This window comes from Leptodactylus fuscus, chromosome 1 (assembly GCF_031893055.1).
Source record: "Leptodactylus fuscus isolate aLepFus1 chromosome 1, aLepFus1.hap2, whole genome shotgun sequence".
Taxonomy (NCBI): domain Eukaryota; kingdom Metazoa; phylum Chordata; class Amphibia; order Anura; family Leptodactylidae; genus Leptodactylus; species Leptodactylus fuscus.
Genome location: NC_134265.1, coordinates 218,678,566 through 218,700,811, shown reverse-complemented (window position 1 = coordinate 218,700,811; position 22,246 = coordinate 218,678,566). Strand labels below are relative to the sequence as shown.

Genomic DNA, 22,246 nt, shown 5'->3' with positions numbered 1-22,246 from the left:
GTTACCAACAGATCCCGGCAAGGGAGGCCAAAAACGCAATGTGAAAAAGCCCTGAGGATTTATTAGGAGAGCTCTTATAGATGGTGTTGGCTCTCTGTAGGCGCTGTCACACGTAGCAGATTTTACCTGCAAATAGAATCTGATTAAGCCTTGTAATGCTGCTAAATAAAGGGAAATGTAATACATAATTGGTATGTCGCAAAATAAAGTAGTTTTAAAATGGCGGGGGGGGGGAGGGGCGGACACAGGCTGTATGGGGCCCCAAAATTCCTGATGGCGGCCCTGTCCACAGGTGTTCTTTTTTTTTTTTTTTTTTATGTAGATTGTGAGCCCCACATAGAGCTCACAATGTACATTTTTCCCTATCAGTATGTTTTTTTTTAAATATGGGATGGAAATCCATGCAGACACGGGGAGAACATACAAACTCCTTGCAGATGGTTTTATGCCCTTGGCGGGGTTTGAACACCAGGACTCCAGCGCTTCAAGGCTGCAGTGCTAACGACTGAGCCACCATGTGGCCCCCTGTCCACAGGTGTTCTATTGGATTCAGGTCTGGACTCATTGCTGGTCACTTTAGAAGTCTCCAGTGCTTTCTCTCAAACCATATTCTAGTGCTTTTTGAAGTGTGTTTTGGGTCATTGTCCTGCTGGAAGACCCATGACCTCTGAGGGAGACCCAGCTTTCTCACACTGGGCCCTACATTATGCTGCAAAATTTGTTGGTAGTCTTCAGACTTCATAATGCCATGCACACAGTCAAGCAGTCCAGTGCCAGAGGCAGCAAAGCAACCCCAAAACATCAGGGAACCTCCGCCATGTTTGACTGTAGGGACCGTGTTCTTTTCTTTGAAGGCCTCTTTTTTTTTCCCTGTAAACTCTACGTTGATGCCTTTTCCCTAAAAACTCTACTTTTGTCTCATCTGACCAGAGAACATTCTTCCAAAACGTTTTTGGCTTTCTCAGGTAAGTTTTGGCAAACTCCAGCCTGGCTTTTTTATGTCTCTGGGTAAGAAGTGGGGTCTTCCTGGGTATCCATACAGTCCCTTTTCATTCAGACGCCGACAGTACGTGTACGAGTAAGTTGACACTGTTGTACCCTCGGACTGCAGGGCAGCTTGAACTTGTTTGGATGTTAGTCGAGGTTCTTTATCCACCATCCGCACAATCTTGCGTTGAAATCTCTCGTCAATTTTTCATTTCCGTCCACATCTAGGGAGGTTAGCCACAGTGCCATGGGCTTTAAACTTCTTAATGACACTGTGCATGGTAGACACAGGAACATTCAGGTCTTCATGAAGTGCTGCACTGAGGAGAGGTATCGCTGTAGGTCAGTGATGCCTGGCATGAAGTCGGCGTTTCAAAAGATCCCAAAGGTGTTCTATAGGATTCAAGTCAGGACTCTGTGCAGGCCAGTCCATTACAGAGATGTTATTGTCATGTAACCACTCCGCCACAGGCCGTGCAGTATGAACAGGTGCTCGATCGTGTTGAAAGATACATTCGCCATCCCCGAATTACTCTTCAACAGTGGGAAGCAAGAAGGTGTTTAAAACATCAATGTAGGCCTGTGCTGTGATAGTGCCACGCAAAACAACAAGGGGTGCAAGCCCCCTCCATGAAAAACACGACCACACCATAACACCGCCGCCTCCGAATTTTACTGTTGGCACTACACACGCTGGCAGATGACGTTCACCGGGCATTCGCCATACCCACACCCTGCCATCGGATCGCCACATTGTGTACCGTGATTCGTCACTCCACACGTTTTTCCACTGTTCAATCATACAATGTTTTTGCTCCTTACACCAAGCGAGGCGTTTTTTGGCATTGACCTATGTGATGTGTGGCACCCAATCACCTGACCACGTTCGAAGTCTGTGAGTTCCGCGGAGCGCCCCATTCTGCTCTCTCATGATGTCTAATGTCTACTGAGGTCGCTGATATGGAGTACCTGGCAGTAGGTGGCAGCACAATGCACCTAATATGAAAAAACATATGTTTTGGGGGTGCCTGGATAGTTTTGATCACATAGTGTACATGTTAGGTATCTGTGTGTCCGAAAACGCTCGTTCTACAAATCTATAAAAAAAACGCCGTAGTGGGAAAAAAGTCCAAAGTGCCAAACCGCCTTTTTTTCAAAAGGTGAAAAATCAAAAAATGCCGTCGGCGGGAAGGGGTTAAAGGACCATGCCTCATTTTTCAAAACTGACGTGTTACTTTATATGGCAATAACATTGAGATACTTTTAACTTACACAAGTGATTTTGAGTTTCGTTTTTCATAACACATTGTACTTCATGGTAAATAATAAAAAAAATAGGAAATTTGTTGGAAATTTTTGGGTAAAAAAAAAATCACAATTTACAAAATGTGAAATGCTTTGCTTTTAAGACAGTCATACCACCCAAATACATTAATAAATATTATCTGCCATATCTCTGCTTTATATTGGCATAATTTTTTATTCATCTTTTAATTTATTTTGGATGTTAGAAGGCTTACAAGTGTAACAGCGACTTTCCAGAGTTACAAGAAAATTTTCCAAACTAAATTTTTTTAGGGACCACTTCATTCCTGAAGGGAATTATAAAGGCCTATATATAATCAATCTAAATCTAAATCAAACCATTTCCAAAACTGCATACCTCAAATAATTCAAAACCGCATTTGGGAAGTTTGTTAACCCTTTAAGCATTTCATGGGACTTAAAACCATATGGAGGTGAAATTTAGACATTTAATTTTTTTTTTTTTTTTCAATAATACATTTATCCCTAAAATTAATACTTTCACAAGAGGTTAAAGGAGAACATTCATCTCACAGTTTGTTACACAATTTCTCCAGAGAACAGAAATACCCCACATTTGGATATAAACTGATTTTTGGACATATGGCAGCGCATCAAAGAGGAGAAGCACCAATGGTTGTTTGAAAAGCAGATTTTGCTAGAATACTTGTCATTTCATTCGCATTTGCAGAGCCCTTAGAGTACCAATATAATGGAAACCTCCAAAGGTGACCCCCATTTTGGAAACTACACCCCTCATAGAAGTTACCTATGGGTATAGTGAGCAAATTGACCCCACAGCCATTTCACATATTTTATTAATATTGTAATATTAAAATGAAAGATTACTTTTTTTTCCAATAAATTCTCAATTTAGCCCAAATTTGTCATTTTCACAAAAGGATAAAAGATAAAAAGCACCCCAAAGTTTGTTTAAACAATATCTTTCAAGCACAGAAATATCTCATATGTGGTAGTAATCGGTCATATGGTTATATGGGGGTGCTTGGAATGGAAATAGCACTGCTTGCTATAATAGTTTTCGGGTGTCATATCACATTTGCAGAGGAGTTAAAAGACCAATACAATGTAAACTCCCAAAAAGTGAGCCTATTTTAGAAACTAAACCCCAAAGGGGATTATCATTTTTAGCCGAAGAGTACTTACCAAAAACTAACAAAGTAAAAATTTTAATTTTTAAACAAATATGCCATTACAGTGCCCAACATGTTGTGCTTACTTTTTGTTGCCAGTCACGCATACTGCTAAAACTGAAGTAGATTATCCTAAGTACAAAAAGTTGTACATGTGGACATATACTGCTGCTTGGGCACACATCAGGGCTCAGAAGGGAAGGAGACAGCTCTTTTTAGCTTTTGGAGTACAGATTTAAGGGGACTTTCTGGGCAACATGTTGTTCTTGCAGAGACCTGGAGGTACCAATAAATTAATTCCCAAATTAGTGATCCCATTTTGTAGGGGCAATTTTAGGGTCTCTGCAAATGTAACATGGTGCTCACAAACCAACAATCTAAATCTGCACTCCAAAGCTCATAGCGCTTGTTTACATCTGTGTCCTCCTGTGTGGCCAAACGGCAGTTTATGCCCCTGTGTTTGACACTATTGGATTATAACATTCTTAACAATGTCATATGTGGCACTTAGCTGCAGGAGTGCACTCACTGTCACAAGTACATCCATCATTACAGCACTCATAGGTGATGATGTTCTGTGAGTTTGTGGAGCATGAGCCTCTCCTTACTTTAGCGGGCGGCTTGCAGGATTTGGTGCACTGTCAGGCCGGGTTCACACGGAGTATTGTAGCTCGTCATTTGGTACGTACACGCCGCAGGATCTTTTGTGGGCCGTATACGCTCCCATTGTTTTCAATGGAAGCCGGTACCACACACGCGGTGCTATTTTGCGGCCGCCACAAAATCATGGCCGCAAAATAGCGCCGCGTGTACGGTACCGGCTCCCATTGAAAACAATGGGAGCGTATACGGCCCGCAAAAGATCCCACGGCGTGTACATACCAAATGACAAGCCACAATCTCTGTGTGAACCCGGCCTCATAGGTGCACTGTCATAGGGGCAGACTGTAACCTCAGACTCAACCTTTTCAATATAGAACTTTTCTGGGGGGTATCGTCCAGGCTTGGTGGTCTCAGCTGATGATGGTCTCACGGCAACAAAACAGAGCAAGAGCCCAAAGAGGAGATTTGAATGCGATTCATCCTTATCTTCATGATGGCATGGTAGAAATGATGTGGTAGAATGTCATAGGCGAGTATAAACTGCTGTTTGGGCACTGCCGGGCACAGAATGAAAGGAGTGCTAATTTTTTTTTATCATTCGAGAATTAGTTCACACGTAAACTACGTGTGGCTTTTTTTGGCACTGGAAAAAAAATGCTTCCTAATTAGGAAGCTTTTTTTTGGACCTTGCCGCGCTTTTATGAGCTTTTTTTGGAGCTTTTTTTTGTAAAAACAGCTTAAAAAAAAGCCAGGCTGTTTTCCCCTCCCGTAAAGTGAATAGGCCGAAAAAAAAAGCCTTGATGTTTCGGTCGCTTTTTTTTGCAAAAAAAAGCTAGGCGTTGTTCGCCTCCCATTCACTTCTATTGCTTTCTTCAGGCGGAAAATGGAAGAAAGGTCATGCATGCTAGCAGAAAAAAAAAAGCTAGCAGTCTACATAGACCACCATTGTAAAGGGGCTGATTTTGAAGCGAAAACTGCTGTCAAAATCAGCCTGTCAAAATCAGTGAGACATATGGGGTATAATAACAATGAAGATACTTTATTATTACCTCCATGTCTCCCACATAGCCGTAACTCGTGAGGTACACAAGTGTTAATGTGAGAGACATAATGGGGTTAACTGCTATTAATATGAAGCACATGGAGTTACTAAATTGTAATGCACATGACCAGACTTTTTATTCACAATTGTCCTGGTATAGCGATCAGCGGGTGACGTGACAGTATTTAGTCCTGTAGGGGCCACTGACGGACATAATACTGTGTGCAGGAGCCACTATGGGGTATAATACTGTGTGCAGGGGTCACTATGTGACATAATACTGTGTGCAGGGGCCACTATGGGACATAATACTGTGTGCAGGGGCCACTATGGGGCATAATACTGTGTGCAGGGGTCACTATGTGACATAATACTGTTTCAGGGGCCACTATGGGACATAACACTGTGTGCAGGGACCACTATGGGGGATAATACTGTGTGAAGGGGCCACTGAGGGACATAATAGTGTGTGTAGGGGCCTCTAAGGGACATAATACTGTGTGTTGGGGCCTCTAAGGGACATAATAGTTTCTGCAGGGGCCAGTAAGGGATATAATACTGTGTGCAGGGGCCACTATGGGCATAATACTGTGTGCAGGGGTCAAAAGTTCGCCACGGGGCCCCACCATTCCTAGTTACGCCACTGCATGTAATCTAAGATTATTCTAAGAAGATTTATAACGTTCAGAGGGGGGACAAGGAGGCAAAGAAAGAGAAAAGAAAAAGGGGGTAGTTAGAGAAGAGTACATAGATATAGAGAGCAGAACAGTGTACCAGGAAGAAGTAAGGAGGAAAGGTAGTGGGGAAGCAACACCGTGAGTTCGCGGTGTAGCTTCCAGCTGTGCAGCTTCCTGTATAACTGCTACACTAGTTCCATCTCACTCAACCGTCCTCCACTCTCACTCCATTACAAAACCCTCCATCTCACTAAGCCTAGCTTCTCCCACCCTCACTAAGACTAGCCCCTCCCACTCACTGACTAGCAATCCCACTCATTTCTAGCACCTCCCACCCTCCCGGTCTCACTAAGGCTATCGATCCAACCCATTACTTGAACCCTCCCACCCTACCCCATCTTCCTGGCTAACCTATTATTCCCACTGCTAGACGACAGGAAGACTTGGTAAGTATCGATGGGGATAGGGGAGGTGGAAGAGGGATGGTAACGCTCCGTTTTGGAAGCAGTGAAACGGAACATCACCGGATTATCAGAAAGTGTCCCTGGAGCAGTCACATGATCGCTCCAGGGTTATGGGTAATTATAGATTTTTTTAAAATTGAAGTAAATTAGAAGTTAGGGAGGGAATTTAGTTTAGGGGTTAATTATCAGTTTATCCTGGACAACCCCTTTAATGCTGCATGCACTGGAATAGTTTAGAGTGAAAATGCCACTTGATAGGTTCCCTTTAAAGGGAGTTTGTCACCAGAAATCTGCCCTCAGATTAGGGTCACTTGAATCAAACTGAGTTTTCCCCTTCTGAATCAGTTCCTCTGTTGCTGCTCCTCCAAATATGTAAGTGGGAAAGCTCTCCTTTCTGCTATATTATTATTAATATTAATTATTATTATTATATTATTATAGCTGTTATAGAAAAACAATGATATTTTGGCAATCGAGGCACTGATTGATAAGATGAAAGTACCTTTTGATTCAGGTGACCTATCCTCATCTATCTGTGGTGCTGGGTTTATATGCTGGGTTCCGGTGACAGACTTCCTTTAAGACACTCCGTAAGCATTTTACTGTCTGGCAGTTTTAGAATGTAACTTAAAATACCATCCAAAAAGAAGCTAATCCTGGGAAAAAGTCACATTGGTTGGACCCTTGCCAAGTGGACACTGATGACATATCTTGAACATATCCGCTAACGCGATGATTCTATTTTTCCGTGAACAGAACTTTTCTATAGCCTCTCCTAACCATATTCAGTTATTTTTTATTGTTCAGCTGTAGATGTAGATTTTCATTAATGAGAAATTATTACTTTGCTGTAACACAGTTGTCAGTCTTATTGGTCAACATATCTGTCTATGAATAGCTTTGGGGAAAGCAGTTAAAACCTCTCTACTTTTATCATGTTTTATATAGCGTGCTTTGGGTTGCTTACTGTCATTGCTATGTTCCAATACCAAGAGATTGGCAGATTTTACATTGTGTAAACCTTAGTGAGTTGCCACAGCTGAGGTCTTCCAGACAAAACGTTTTATTTTTCCATGATGCCGTGTTTGGGCACACAGTGATGTGAAAGCATTTACCCAGAGTCACGCATACTGCAGACCTCAACCATGAAGTCAGGAAGGAATTCCAACATATTAACATCTGTGTGGCTACTGGGTTTATTGAATTAACTCTTCACTAACAAAGTGAATACATGGAATGGAACTTACTGTTAACTTTTCCTACGTAAACAGATGTAAAGTCTTTACGCTACGTGACATCCATATTATTCATATACCAAAAAAATATAGCATCATATGATCACAGCAGTTAAATACACCAGTCCATATCCTGTATTTCATATATAGTCTAATCCAATCTGTTATTTGGTGAAATAGATGACTTTTTTTCATAAGAGTTATAAAAATTGATGGGTCCTGCACCTGAGTATGCCTTTCACATGGGGGAAAATAGATGGTTTTTATATCACATCTATGAACTGAATGAAATGTCATCTTCTATCTTGGCTAACACGTTGCCATTTAAACATATGCAATTCAAACTATCCTTATATTGTACACCCTCATGTGCAGGGTCTTCTCTCCCTCTATTCTAGGGAGTCATTAAGTTAGGTTGTGTTCATACTTGCATCAAACTCTGTCGCAATGTCCGCCAGAAATCCATGGCCAAAAAAAATCCTGCACAGTAGTGGCATAAGTACCGCTGTAGCAGCTGCTATGCTAGCTACCTGTGACCTTAGTGGGTCCAGTGGGCCCCTGTTGCCTTTTTCCCGGCAGGTGACGGGCCCTATTTACTTACTTACTCACCTGCTGCTTTTTTCTCAGCAGGTAGTGGGCTCTATTTACTTACCGATCCCTGTTCCTGCTCTCAGCCGCCTCCACTTCCCTTTCTGGGCAGAAGGGGAGACAGAGTCAACTGTGAGCATGAACGGGAATCGGTAAGAAAGGCTGGGGGCGAGGGCGAACCACAACAAATACGGTTATACAAATACTGTGGAGTTTGTAATGATCGGAGACCCTGGGAAGGCGAGCGAGCACCCAGTGTTACTTACCTCTCCAGTGCTACAAAATGACTTCCTGCTGTCTTTGGGCCTCTGTAGTGACGTCAGAGACAACATGTGGGTCAGGCCAGCGTTGCAATGCATATATTAGGATAGCAGATGCAGATGTGATCCAGAAGTGAGAACCAGTACTAGACACACTGATCAAAAAGGTAAACACAGCCCTGAATGTCCAGCATGCCCCGGGCCGCACCAACTCCAACCCCATAGCCTCAGATGGTGGGGGTGGACTTGGTGGCACTGCGAGACAAAGCAGTACGAGTCAGAAAATGCAAGACACCACAAATCACAGCAGAACCAGACATCGGGAACTCTTACCAGCAGGTCCTCAGGATAGCGGTGCAGGTCCAGTCCAGGCCCACTACATACAATACTATTACACCTCCACTACATGTCTGCTGCATACAATACTACTACATCTCCACTACATGCCCGCTGCATACAATACTACTACACCTCCACTACATGCCCGCTGCATACAATACTATTACACCTCCAGTACATGCCCGCTGCATACAATACTATTACACCTCCACTACATGCCCGCTGCATACAATACTACTACACCTCCACTACATGCCCGCTGCATACAATACTACTACACCTCCACTACATGCCCACTGCATACAATACTATTACACCTCCACTACATGCCCGCTGCATACAATACTATTACACCTCCACTACATGCCCGCTGCATACAATACTACTACACCTCCACTACATGCCCGCTGCATACAATACTATTACACCTCCACTACATGCCCGCTGCATACAATACTATTACACCTCCACCACATGCCCGCTGCATACAATATTATTACACCTCCACTACATGCCCGCTGCATACAATACTATTACACCTCCACTACATGCCCGCTGCATACAATACTATTACACCTCCACTACATGCCCGCTGCATACAATACTACTACACCTCCACTACATGCCCGTTGCATACAATACTATTACACCTCCACCACATGCCTGCTGCATACAATACTATTACACCTCCACTACATGCCCGCTGCATACAATACTACTACACCTCCACTACATGCCCGCTGCATACAATACTATTACACCTCCACCACATGCCCGCTGCATACAATACCATTACACCTCCAGTACATGCCCGCTGCATACAGTACAGTCATGGCCAAAAGTTTTGAGAATGACACAAATATTTTATTTTCACATGATCTGCTGCCCTCTGGTTTTTATGTGTGTTTGTCAGATGTTTTTATCACATACAGAAATATAATTGCAATCATATCATGAGTAACAAAAGCTTATATTGACAGTTAGAATGAGTTAATGCAGCAAGTCAATATTTGCAGTGTTGACCCTTCTTCTTCAGGACCTCTGCAATTCTCCCTGGCATGCTCTCAATCAACTTCTGGACCAAATCCTGACTGATAGCAGTCCATTCTTGCACAATCAATGCTTGCATTTTGTCAGAATTTGTAGGTTTTTGTTTGTCCACCCGTCTCTTGATGATTGACCACAAGTTCTCAATGGGATTAAGATCTGGGGAGTTTCCAGGACATGGACCCAAAATCTCTATGTTTTGTTCCCTGAGCCATTTAGTTATGCTCCATCATCCTGGAAAAGGCAATGTTGATCGCCAAACTGCTCTTGGACGGTTGGGAGAAGTTGATCTTGGAGGTCATTCTGGTACCATTCTTTATTCATGGCTGTGTTTTTAGGCAAGACTGTGAGAGAGGAAATTCCCTTGGCTGAGAAGCAACCCCACACATGAATGGTTTCAGGATGCTTTACAGTTGGCATGAGACAAGACTGGTGGTAGCGCTCACCTTGTCTTCTCCGAATAAGCTGTTTTCCAGATGTCCCAAACAATCGAAAAGGGGATTCATCAGAGAAAATGACTTTACCCTAGTCCTCAGCAGTCAACTCCCTGTACCTTTTGCAGAATATCAGTCTGTCCCTGATGTTTTTTCTGGAGAGAAGTGGCTTCTTTGCTGCCCTCCTTGAGACCAGGCCTTGCTCCAAGAGTCTCCGCCTCACAGTGCGTGCAGATGCACTCACACCTGCCCGCTGCCATTCCTGAGCAAGCTCTGCACTGCTGGTAGCCCGATCCCGCAGCTGAAACACTTAAGAGACGGTCCTGGCGCTTGCTGGTCTTTCTTGGGCGCCCTGGAGCCTTTTTGCCAACAATGGAACCTCTCTCCTTGAAGTTCTTGATGATGCGATAGATTGTTGACTGAGGTGCAATCTTTCTAGCTGCGATACTCTTCCCTGTTAGGCCATTTTTGTGCAGTGCAATGATGACTGCACGTGTTTCTTTAGAGATAACCATGGTTAACAGAAGAGAAACAATGATGCCAAGCACCAGCCTCCTTTTAAAGTGTCCAGTGGTGTCATTCTTACTTAATCATGACAGATTGATCTCCAGCAATCACTGAAACGATGTTAGCTGGTCCTTTTAAGGCAGGGCTGCAATGATGTTGAAATGTGTTTTGGGGGATAAAGTTCATTTTCTAGGCAAATATTGACTTTGCAAGTAATTGCTGTTAAGCTGATCACTCTTTATAACATTCTGGAGTATATGCAAATTGCCATTAGAAAAACTGAAGCAATAGACTGTAAAAATTAAAGAGGACCTTTCACCATTTTGCCCATAGGCAGTTCTATATACTGCCGGAAAGCTGACAGTGCGCTGAGTTCAGTCGGCTTTCCCGATGTGGGCCCGGTGTGAAGAGCTTACGGTCCCGGTACCGTAGCTCTTCTATGGTCAGAAGGGCGTTTCTGACAGTTAGCCAGAGACGTCCTTCTTCACAGCACAGCCAATCGCGCTGTGCTGTGAGAGCCGGGAGGAACTCCCCCCTCCCTCCCTGATAATGCTTGTCTATGGACGAGTACTGCGAGCAGAGGGAGGGGGCGTTCCTCCCGGCTCTCACAGCACAGCGTGATTGGCTGTGCTGTGAAGAAGGACGTCTCTGGCTAACAGTCAGAAACGCCCTTCTGACCATAGAAGAGCTACGGTACCGGGACCGTGAGCTCTTCACACCGGGCCCACATCGGGAAAGCCGACAGTGCGCTGAATTCAGTCAGTCAGCTTTCCGGAAGTATATAGAACTGCCTATGGGCAAAATGGTGAAAGGTCCTCTTTAATACTTGTATCATTCTCAAAACTTTTGGCCATGACTGTACTATTACACCTACACTACATGCTTTCTACATACAGTACTATTAGACCTCCCTCTACATGCCTTCTACATACAGTACTATTACACCTCCACTACATGCCCGCTGCATACAATACTATTACACCTCCACTACATGCCTTCTAGTTCTACATACAGTACTATTACACCTCCACTACATGCCTTCTACATACAGTACTATTACACCTCCACTACATGCCTTCTACATACAGTACTATTACACCTCCACTACATGCCCGCTGCATACAATACTATTACACCTCCACTACATGCCTTCTAGTTCTACATACAGTACTATTACACCTCCACTACATGCCTTCTACATACAGTACTATTACATCTCCACTACATGCCTTCTACATACAGTACTATTACACCTCCACTACATGCCCGCTGCATACAATACTATTACACCTCCACTACATGCCTTCTAGTTCTACATACAGTACTATTACACCTCCACTACATGCCTTCTACATACAGTACTATTACACCTCCACTACATGCCTTCTACATACAATACTATTACACCTCCACTACATGCCTGCTGCATACAATACTATTACACCTCCACTACATGCCTTCTAGTTCTACATACAGTACTATTACACCTCCACTACATGCTTTCTACATACAGTACTATTAGACCTCCACTACATGCCTTCTAGTTCTACATACAGTACTATTACACCTCCACTACATGCCCGCTGCATACAATACTATTACACCTCCACTACATGCCTTCTAATTCTACATACAGTACTATTACATCTCCACTACATGCCTTCTACATACAGTACTATTACACCTCCACTACATGCCTTCTACATACAGTACTATTACACCTCCACTACATGCCTGCTGCATACAATACTATTACACCTCCACTACATGCCTTCTAGTTCTACATACAGTACTATTACACGTCCACTGCATGCCTTCTACATACAGTACTATTACACATCCACTACATGCCTTCTACATACAGTACTATTACACCTCCACTACTTGCCCGCTGCATACAATACTATTACACCTCCACTACACGCCTTCTACATACAATACTATTACACGTCCACTACTTGCCCGCTGCATACAGTACTATTACACGTCCACTGCATGCCTTCTACATACAGTACTATTACACATCCACTACATGCCTTCTACATACAGTACTATTACACCTCCACTACATGCCTTCTACATACAGTACTATTACACCTCCACTACATGCCTTCTACATACAGTACTATTACACCTCCACTACATGCCTTCTACATACAATACTACTACACCTCCACTATATGCCTTCTACATACAATACTATTACACCTCCACTACATGCCTTCTACATACAATACTACTACACCTCCACTACATGCCTTCTACATACAATACTACTACACATTACTATTACATGTGAGTGCAGCGCTTATAGTGAGACGCTGCGCTCCGGCACTGACAGTGTTAGCGCCAGATTGAGGCCGCCCACCAGTGACGTCACGGCCCCAGCTTCCTGCCGTTGTAGCCCCTCGTTGTAGGCTGACCGGCGGGACCCGGACTTCCGAATACAAGGAGCAGTGCTGAGGGCTCGTGGGTTTATGGAGCGGGCTAATAGGACTCCCTCACACATGTGACCAGTGTAACGGAATGGCGGCTGCTTTGGATTGTGTTACTGTGTAGACGCGGAGGAAACAATGGAATGAACACAACAGGTCTAATTCTCAGAGTGCTAAAAGGAATGGGACTGTGTGGCAGCCCTAGAACGGCGCCTCTGTGTGGAGCTCTACTGGCATGAAGAGGGCAGGCTTGGCATAGTGGCCTTAGGTGATGCATGGAGCACTATTGTGTGGGCTATGGAGCTGACACTCTACAGATAATGGGTATGGCCAGTATCACTCCTCATCCTTCAGTCCTGCTAACAAAGTCTATGGAAGGCCTGGATCATCCCTGCTTATGTGGAACTTGTGTGTCCCTGGAGTGTATGTAAGTGGCTGTGCCTTGTGTTGCCAGGGGTAGCCCAAGCTCTAGCTGCCTCTCTGGTGTAGTGGGCACAGCATTGGACCTGCTAGAGATGAGTGCAGAAATGGAGTGCCAGCCCTGAGTGCCCACCAAGCTTAACTCTCCCATTAGCTATCAATAAGGATGTCGGATCCAAGTTACTGGACAGCTTTCCATGGCTGCAAAGGACACCTGGCTAAGGGGGCATTACTACAGCGGTCCAAAAGGTAAATGTACATGTGTCCAGTAGGAGTATACTCTTCATGGTGGCACTGCTCTCTCAACAAATGCTTTGATGAATTGGATAGTTTTTTTCTTCTAACCTTTTATTTAGGAAAAATGGGCAGAAGAATGGTAACTTTAATTTTTTAATTTTGTTGTAAGGCCCCCCCCCCCCCGAACAGAATACTGAATGCATTGACAAACGGTGAGCAATGAAAGCACACGGACCCCATAGATTATAATGGAGTCCATGTGTTTTCTGCGCAGTATCCGCACAAGTCATAGGGAGAAGAAAGTAGTTCTTTTCTTTCCACATGTTCCGCATGGAAAACATCCGGACCCCATTATACTTTATGTGGTCCATGTGCTTTCATTACTCACCGCTTGTCAATGCGTTCGGTATTCTTTTTTTTTTTTTTTTTGGGGGGGGGGTCTCCAATCGGACTCCCCAAACAGAATACCGAACGCTCTTGTGAACCAGGCCTTAAGTTATTTATTCATTGAGTAATATTTACATCTGTGACCAGCCTGTTTTAGACCTTGATGGCTAAACCATTTCTTTGGGTGTTTCTGTCATCATATACTAAGCATTATAACTGTTTGTTTTGTTTGTTTTTGTCATCTATGCGAGGGCATGTTTTGTTTTGTTTTTTTTGCAGAACAATTGTTATGGTGTAACAGGATTTTATGTAGGCTGCAATGTAAAGACCTCAGATCCCTCCCTCCAAAACCCCTTGGATGCCACAGTTGCTATAAACTGTGGCACCTAAGAGATTAAATATCCAAGATCGTTTCTTTGTCTGAATGTGCCGCAGATCGCATATTATTTTGCCGCAACTGACATAGAAAGTCAATTGTGGCAGAATAAGGACCATTCGTGACTGACACAGAAGTCTGCAAGCTGGTCACTAATAGTTTTAAGGGGATTTCGAGAAAAATGTCTAAATCTTCAGAACTTATAAAATATTATATTCCTTTTACATCTGCTTTGGAATCTCCATTTTGAGTCTCTGGTGCAGAATCTGGTAGAAATCCTGGGCAAAGAAAAGGCCGGTATCCGGTAATGTCGATAACTGAGGTACATTCTATTCGATAGACCTTTTTGTAGTTCTTCTAGTCCTGCGATGCAGATGTGAACTTAGTCTTACTTTCCATTTTTCTCGTTGATCCCTCCCTGCTCTGGTCCAGACACTGCCTGAGTCTCTGCTGCTCTCCTCTTACTGGTGCCTCACAAACAAAGGAAATGCTTGGAGAGCTTTTATCTTAGCCAGTCACTGACCGAGGAAGATCAGTATTTTGGCTAGTGATTGGCTGAGCTGGAAACATCAGAAAGTGGAGCACAACGTGGATCTGGGCAGCATCTGGGTCAGAGAAGTTGTAATATTTAGTAGTGTTCAACCAGTTTAGGAATATTTTGATTTCACGGAAACCCCTTTTAAAGTGATTCCAGCTTCTCTCACTGGGATCCCCACAGAAACAAGATTCCGTGTGTCCTCCTATTTTTTTTTCCCAATTCCACATCATTTAGAATTTTTTTATCCAGATTCCTAGTACATTATACAGGATATTGAATGGTGCCATTACAAAGTACAATTCGTCCAGCAAACAATAAGCCATTGTGTGACTCTGTGAACTCAAAAATTAAAAAAAATATGGCTCTTGGAATGGGGGGAGGGAAAAACAGAAATGCAAAAACAAAAATTGACAGAGGCATGAAAGGGTTAATGGTACCTGAGTTTTCATCAGAACTTGAAATATCTGCTGGGTCTTGATGGACAGTCAGTTCTGTGACTCTATAAGTTTTCATACATGGGGTCCTTTCATTCTTTGCTTCTAATAGACAAAAATGCAATAATGGGGCTTAGTCAGGGAACATGTACAATAAGAAGCATTCTACCCCCCCCCCCCATCCATTACTATTACTACTGGTAGTAACTTGTTTCGAAAAAGTGAACAAATAGCAGAGAAAAACCCAAGTAAACCCAGTATGTATAGTATACATATAGTATGTCCAAGGACACTGGACTGCAAATACATTACATGATGCAAATAAAAAGTTCTCTGACACAGAAAAAGAGAAATCTGACCACAATAAAGAAAGCTGCTTGTTTATGATTAATATCCCATCAGCAATAACTCAAACTTCTATTCAGAAATAAATATTCTCATTTACACCTATGAAAATTGTCTGTGCAGTGCAGAAGCGAGGAAAGCTATGGAAATCTGCCCCTCTTCATTCACTGCATGAAGAAAGCCCAGCACCTCCTTCCTGCACTCTGTGAACCTGTCTTGTCTTTTACGTGGTATTTATGGACGGACATTCCTTAGTAACAGAGAATGAACAGCAAATTAGCTGGAAGTAATTAGTGGCAGAAAATGGCAACATTCTTAATTAAAGAATATTACATATTGGTCCATAATCACATGCTTTTCTAAATGTGACTAGGTTGTCTGAAACGTTAATGGTCATTTTAAATGTTTTTTTTTGTGAATATAAATAGCTAAAAATTTTACACCGCGTTAAAGATATTCTGTAACCATATTAATAGTGACAGTCTTTTGTTTTATGTTAGGATAGGATGCCAATGAATATGACCGACCATGAATGTAGTAACTTTCTATGAACACAGTCGCTACTTCATTATTGTGACTATGTTGTCTTTTTGTGCACAGTCCCTGCCCGTTTGTATGAAAACCCTATTAACCCCTTAAGGCCACAGCCTAAAAGTGCCTTATGTCCTCATATACAGTGAAGGAAATTGTTATTTGATCTTTTGCTGATTTTGTAAGTTTGCCCAATGACCAAGACATCAACAGTTTTCAATTTTAAGATTGGGTTAATTTTAACAGTGGGAGGTAGAATATCAAAAATAAAATCCAGAAAATCACATTGTATAAATTTTATAAATGTATTTGCATTTTGCATAAATAAGTATTTGATCCCTCTGGCAATCAAGACTGTTGTCACTTAGGATTTTACGGTACATGGCTCCATCCATTCTCCCATTGATGTGGTGAAGTAGTCCTGTACCTTTAGCAGAGAAACACTCCCCAAAACATAATGTTTCCACTACCATGCTTGACAGTGGGGACGGTGTTCTTTGGGTCATAGGCGGCATTTCTCGTCCTCCAAACACGGTGAGTTGAGTTAAAAAGGACCTTTCATCAGATTGGGCACAGGCAGTTCTATATACTGCTGGAAAGCCAACAGTGCGCTGAATTTAGTGCACCTCGGCTTTCCCGATCTGTGCCCCCGGGTAAAGCGCTATCAGTCCCGGTACCGTAGCTCTTTACAGTCAGAAGGGCATTTCTGACAGTCTTGTCAGGTACGTCCTTCTCCACAGCAGCGCCTATCGTGCTGTACAGTGTGAGCGGGGAGGAACACCCCCTCCCTCTGCTCACAGTGCTCGTCTATAGACGAGTATTATCAGGAGGGGAGGGGGGGCGTTCCAAAAGTATATAGAACTGCCTGTGCCCAATCTGATGAAAGGTCCTCTTTAATGCCAAAGAGCTCAATTTTTGTCTCATCTGACCACAGCACCTTCTCCCATTTACTCTTATAATCATCCATACATCATTTTTAATCACTCCAATTTCAAAACTGCACCCCTCCAAAAATTCAAAACAGCATTTGGGAAGTTTAACCCTGTAAGCATTTCATGGTAATTAAAACCATATTCGAGGTGAAATTTAGATATTGCACTTGTTTTTAATAATACATTTATCCCTATAATTAACAGAAGGGTCAAAGGAGAAAATGCATCTGTTTGTAGAATTTCCGCTGGACAAAGAAATACTCCACATGTGGGTGTGAAATGTTGTTTGGGCACACAGCGGTACACAGAAGGGAAGGAGCAACACTGGATGTTTGAAAAACAGATTTTGCTGGAATAGTTTTCACGTGCCATATCTCTTTTGCAGAGCCCCTAGAGTACCAACATAATGGAAATCCTCAAAAAGTGACCCCATTTTGGAAATTACACCCCTCACAGAATTTATCAAGGAGTATGTGTAAATGAAAAATTGGTAAAACATTACTGTATCTCCAATGCTTTAATTTCCACAGTTTGTTAAAAAGGACCTTTCACGTCCTCAGGTCACATGCGGTGTAATACACTGCTAGAAAGCTAACAGTGCGCTGAATCGGCTTTCCCGTTCTGTGCCCCCGCTGAAGAGCTATCAGTGCTGTTACGGTAGCTCTTCAGTGTCAGAAGGGCGTTTTTGACAGTCAGTCAGGAACGCCCCTCCTCATGGTAGCGTCTATTGCGCTGTACTGTGTGAGGGAGTGTTCCTTACCACCCAGCCCCCAGTAACCATCTATGGACAAGTACTATCAGGAGTTCCTCATTGCTTAGCGTCATGGCTGGGTGGTAAGGAACGCCCCCTCTCACAGTACAGCGCAGTAGTCAGAAACGCCCTTCTGACACTGAAGAGCTACGGTAACGGCACTGATAGCTCTTCTGCAGGAGCACAGAACGGGAAAACCGATAGTGCGCTCAATTCAGTGCACTGTCTGCTTTCTAGCAGTGTATTACACTGTAAGTGTCCTGAGGACGTGAAAGGTCCTCTTTAGACAATTGCTCCTGAACAGGGCAATACCCCATATGTAGTCATAATCTGCTGAAGATTACGTGCTGTGATTCCATGGCGGGGCTCAGAATGGAAGAGCACTATTTTGCTGGGATAGTTTTCGGGTGCCATGTCGCGTTTTCAGACCCCCTAAAGTACTAGTACTATGCAACCCCCCGAAAAGTTACCCATTTTGGAATGCTATACCCCTCATAGAATTTAGGAGTGTAGTTGGCAATTAGTATCCCAACGTGAATGCACAGCGAATGGTGAAAAGTGAATTCGTAAGTTGTTTGGAGTGCATTGGGATCACAAAATTCCCTAATATTTCCCTAGTAGCTCCTATGATTGGGGCACTCTAGGGGTCACTTTTGGTTTATTTTCCCTTGTAAGCTCTAAATTTGGAATGTACAGCATATACATTTCCTTCCTGTCACAGTCAGTTGTGTTCTAATGATTTGGCTTTTGTTTTTTTTGTGTTTTTTTGGATGGGGGTGGATTTTGTCTACACATTGTGCAAGCTTGAGGACTTGTTTTTTGCTGTACATGATGCATCTTGTAATGATACCATTTTGGGTGCCTATAACTTATTGACTACATTTATTAACTTTGTGGATTAAATAAATTCTGGCATAGCTTTTTCCCTTTTAGGGCTAGTTCACACGGGGGTCGGTGGGGCGGATTTTGGCACCAGGGGTCCAAACCCGCCTGTCACGACCGTCGCGGTCGCACCTTCCCTCTCCGGAGTCGGCTCAAATGAACGGGGGTTGCTGCCGCAGCTTCCACCTGAAGAAAGGGCAGCTCGCTTCTTTTTTCTGCTATCTGCAACATGCCAATAGCAGAAAAAAGAACGCTAGTGGTCTCCATAGACCGCCATTGTATGGAGGCGGATTTTGAGGCGAAATCTGCTGTCAAAATCCGCCTCCTTGGTCCCGTGTGAACCAGCCCTAAAAAAAGGCTCTATCATTGGGAAAAGTCATTTTTAACTAATCGCATCCTTGCATAGCATTTAGAAAGGCTATTCCACACCTACCTCTAGTATGTAAATTGCCTCAGTGGTTTCTGAATAAGTCCGATTTTATGTAAAGTCCTAACGTTACCAATTTTTCACAACAAAAAAGCATTTGGGGAGTTGGGCGATGGCTTATCTTTATGCGGGATGACGTTTATTTCTTATTGGCTTTGTTTTAGGGTACATATGATTTTTTGATAATTTTTTATAACATTTTTTTTGTAAAGCGAGATGGCAAAAAAAATCATTACTCCTGGTGTTTTATTGTATGACTTGTTACAACCAGGTATTGAGGGCTCCTAGCAATCCCGGGGTCACTGGCCAAACCACATGCTGCAGAAAATATATAATGGCACCCCCCTGATCGCGCCGCTAGTACTGGGGGAAGCGTTCCTCACTGCTCAGTGTCATCGCTGGGAGGTAAGGAACACCCCCTCTGACTGTACAGCACTGCGAACACTACTGTCAGGAGGGACGTTCCTCACAGCCCAGCTAGACTAGTACAATAAAACAAACCTAATTTAACCTGTGCGGTTCACTTCAGGGGGGAAAAAAACCGCCAGGAGCACTTTCAGCTTTCTAGCAGTATATAAAACAGCATGTGCATGAGAATATGAAAGGTCCTCTTTAACTGTCATACAGTGAGTTGGCAGCCGTCTGCAGATATAATAGTACGTCCATTTATGTTAAGGCCCTGGCATCCATGAAGTATCAGTACAGTGATGGCAAACCTTTTTAGAGACAGAGTGCCCAAACTGCAACCCCAAATCCACTAAATTATCGGAAAGCGCTAACATGCCAATCTAAACTTAATACACTGCAGATCCACAATTGTGGACAGTTAGGGACCAGCAAAATGCAGTCATGTAAATGGGGCTTTACAGAGCTTTCAATAATACAAGCAACTTTGTACTGAAATGTAAAGGTCTTTGCATTTAGTACTTTGAACAATTAATGTTCACTATTTACATCACACAGGATTTGTTTTATAGTGACCGTGCAATGTTACTGCATCCTGTACTAATATCTAGCTAGACACTAAGGCTGGATACTTTGCGCTAGGCCACGTTTTTATGGTAACATGTAAACTATCGGGTAGCGTGTCTACATAAATGTTAACATAGCAACTGCTGGGTACTAGCACGTGGACCGGCAAGAAACCCACAAGGGTCTAGTCCTGGTCCGCGGAACAGCGGTTGGGGACCAGATTCCCCGCTAGTGAGCGATCAGAGCAACGGGGCACATGCCAGCAGAGGGGGCTCTGTGTGCCCTCTCTGGCATGCATGCCATAGGTTCACCACCACGGTACTAATATGTCTGTGGTCGCTAAGGGGTTTAAAGAAGACCTGTCATCTCTCATGATGATTTTTTTCCATAATATAACCCCAATTCCAATAAAGTTGGGATGTTGTGTAAAGCATAAATAAAAGCAGATTATGATGATTTACAAATCCTTTTCATCCTATATTCAATTGAATTGAATACATTATAAAGGCAAAATATTTAATGTTCAAACAGATAAACTTTGTTTTTACAAATATTTACTCATTTTGAATTTGATGCCTGCAACATGTTCTGCGTGAGTAAATAGTCCAACAGTATAAGGCAGGTTGCAGACAACCGTGTTCAGTGTGCTATCTGTGTATTTCATGGATGGCACACTGACTAATTCTTTTCAATAGGCCCGTGCACACGACCATGAATTTTATGGTCACGGGTGCGGGCTGACAGTCTGGGCCACAAAATATAGAACAGGTCCTATTTTGCAGATTTTCCTTCTGTGGCTCCTATTTCTTTAATGAAAGGAGCCACAGAAGCATGGCCTGTGCACAGGTGGCACATGGGGGACATCCCCGTGTGCCGCCCGTGCTTTTAATTCACAGCTTAATACTGAGTGTGGAACAGCCAAATTCTGCTACAAAGCAGTGTTTTTTGGCTGCTGCAGAATCATTGTAAAGTACCAACAAAGTCTCATCTACATGGTGTGGAAATAGCTGCTGAAAAGCTGAAGTTTTGAAAGACTCAGCACTCCTTTTATCTGCAGAATCGCAAGTGATGTCCCTATAGGGGAAGAAATAATCCATAGAAAAATGCAGCAAAAGCTCATTAAAAATGCTACATGAAAAATACAATGTGTTTTTATTGCACTTTTTTCCAGCAGCTTTTTTTTTTGCCGTGTTTCTCGATGCGGGGGCTTAGCCGAAGGCATTTTAATATCACAGATCTAAGCCTGGACTGGCTCAGGTTTGATTTTTCCGGTTGGCCCCTGAACCAGGGGGGCCCCGACTTACCCTGGCTTGGGACATTATACTCATTGTTCTTCATAGAGCATCTCAACCAGGCTATGTGTTGTCATAATATATTGGGTAGACACATTGAGTAGCTGTGATGACATCTAGGTGCAGAGTCCAGCTAAACCATGTCATTCCTCCCTGGGCCTCATCATCTTGCTGCTGTGTGGGCACGTATTTCCATCTCTGTGGTATAAAGGCCTTAGTTCAAGAGAAGAACCAGGGAGCAGGATACTGACAGCATCCCAAGACAGAGGTAGCAACTAGGCAGTAAGTAAGCTACTACTGGAAAAAAAAATTACGTTTGTGACTTTTTAGGAATTTGAGAATAAGTGTCGGGTAACATTTACATGTGCATTTAATTTACCGGTGGAGCCTAGGCACCCCAGTCTGACACCGCACAAGGCTGAGCAACATGACACTAGATCCCTTATGGCGAATCTATGACACGCGTATCACAGGTGACATAACAAGACATTTTGAGTGACACACATCGACAGCTACTTATTCTGTTATTGCAATAAGTAACTGCTACCTTTTACTCACCTGTTCACTTTCCTGTCCTGACCACCCTCCACTGCCTCATCTAGGTGGCACTACATTGACGTTACAATGCTGAAGAACGCCGGGACG

The 22,246-nt window shown here is 43.2% G+C and overlaps 1 protein-coding gene across 8 annotated transcripts in view; it reads left to right on the top strand.

Annotated features, from left to right (window-relative positions):
• Positions 1-22,246, top strand: part of MAST3 (microtubule associated serine/threonine kinase 3) — a 205,434-nt gene that overhangs the window by 121,009 nt on the left and 62,179 nt on the right. For 2 of the 8 annotated variants that reach the window (XM_075282747.1, XM_075282737.1), the window contains exon 1: positions 13,055-13,746. The exons of the other annotated variants lie outside the window; for them this stretch is intronic. In XM_075282747.1, coding sequence (XP_075138848.1) covers positions 13,664-13,746 — 83 coding nt within the window. In that variant the 5' untranslated portion in view covers positions 13,055-13,663. Of the gene's footprint in view, positions 1-13,054; positions 13,747-22,246 lie in introns of those variants that run through there. 8 annotated transcript variants of the gene reach the window in all.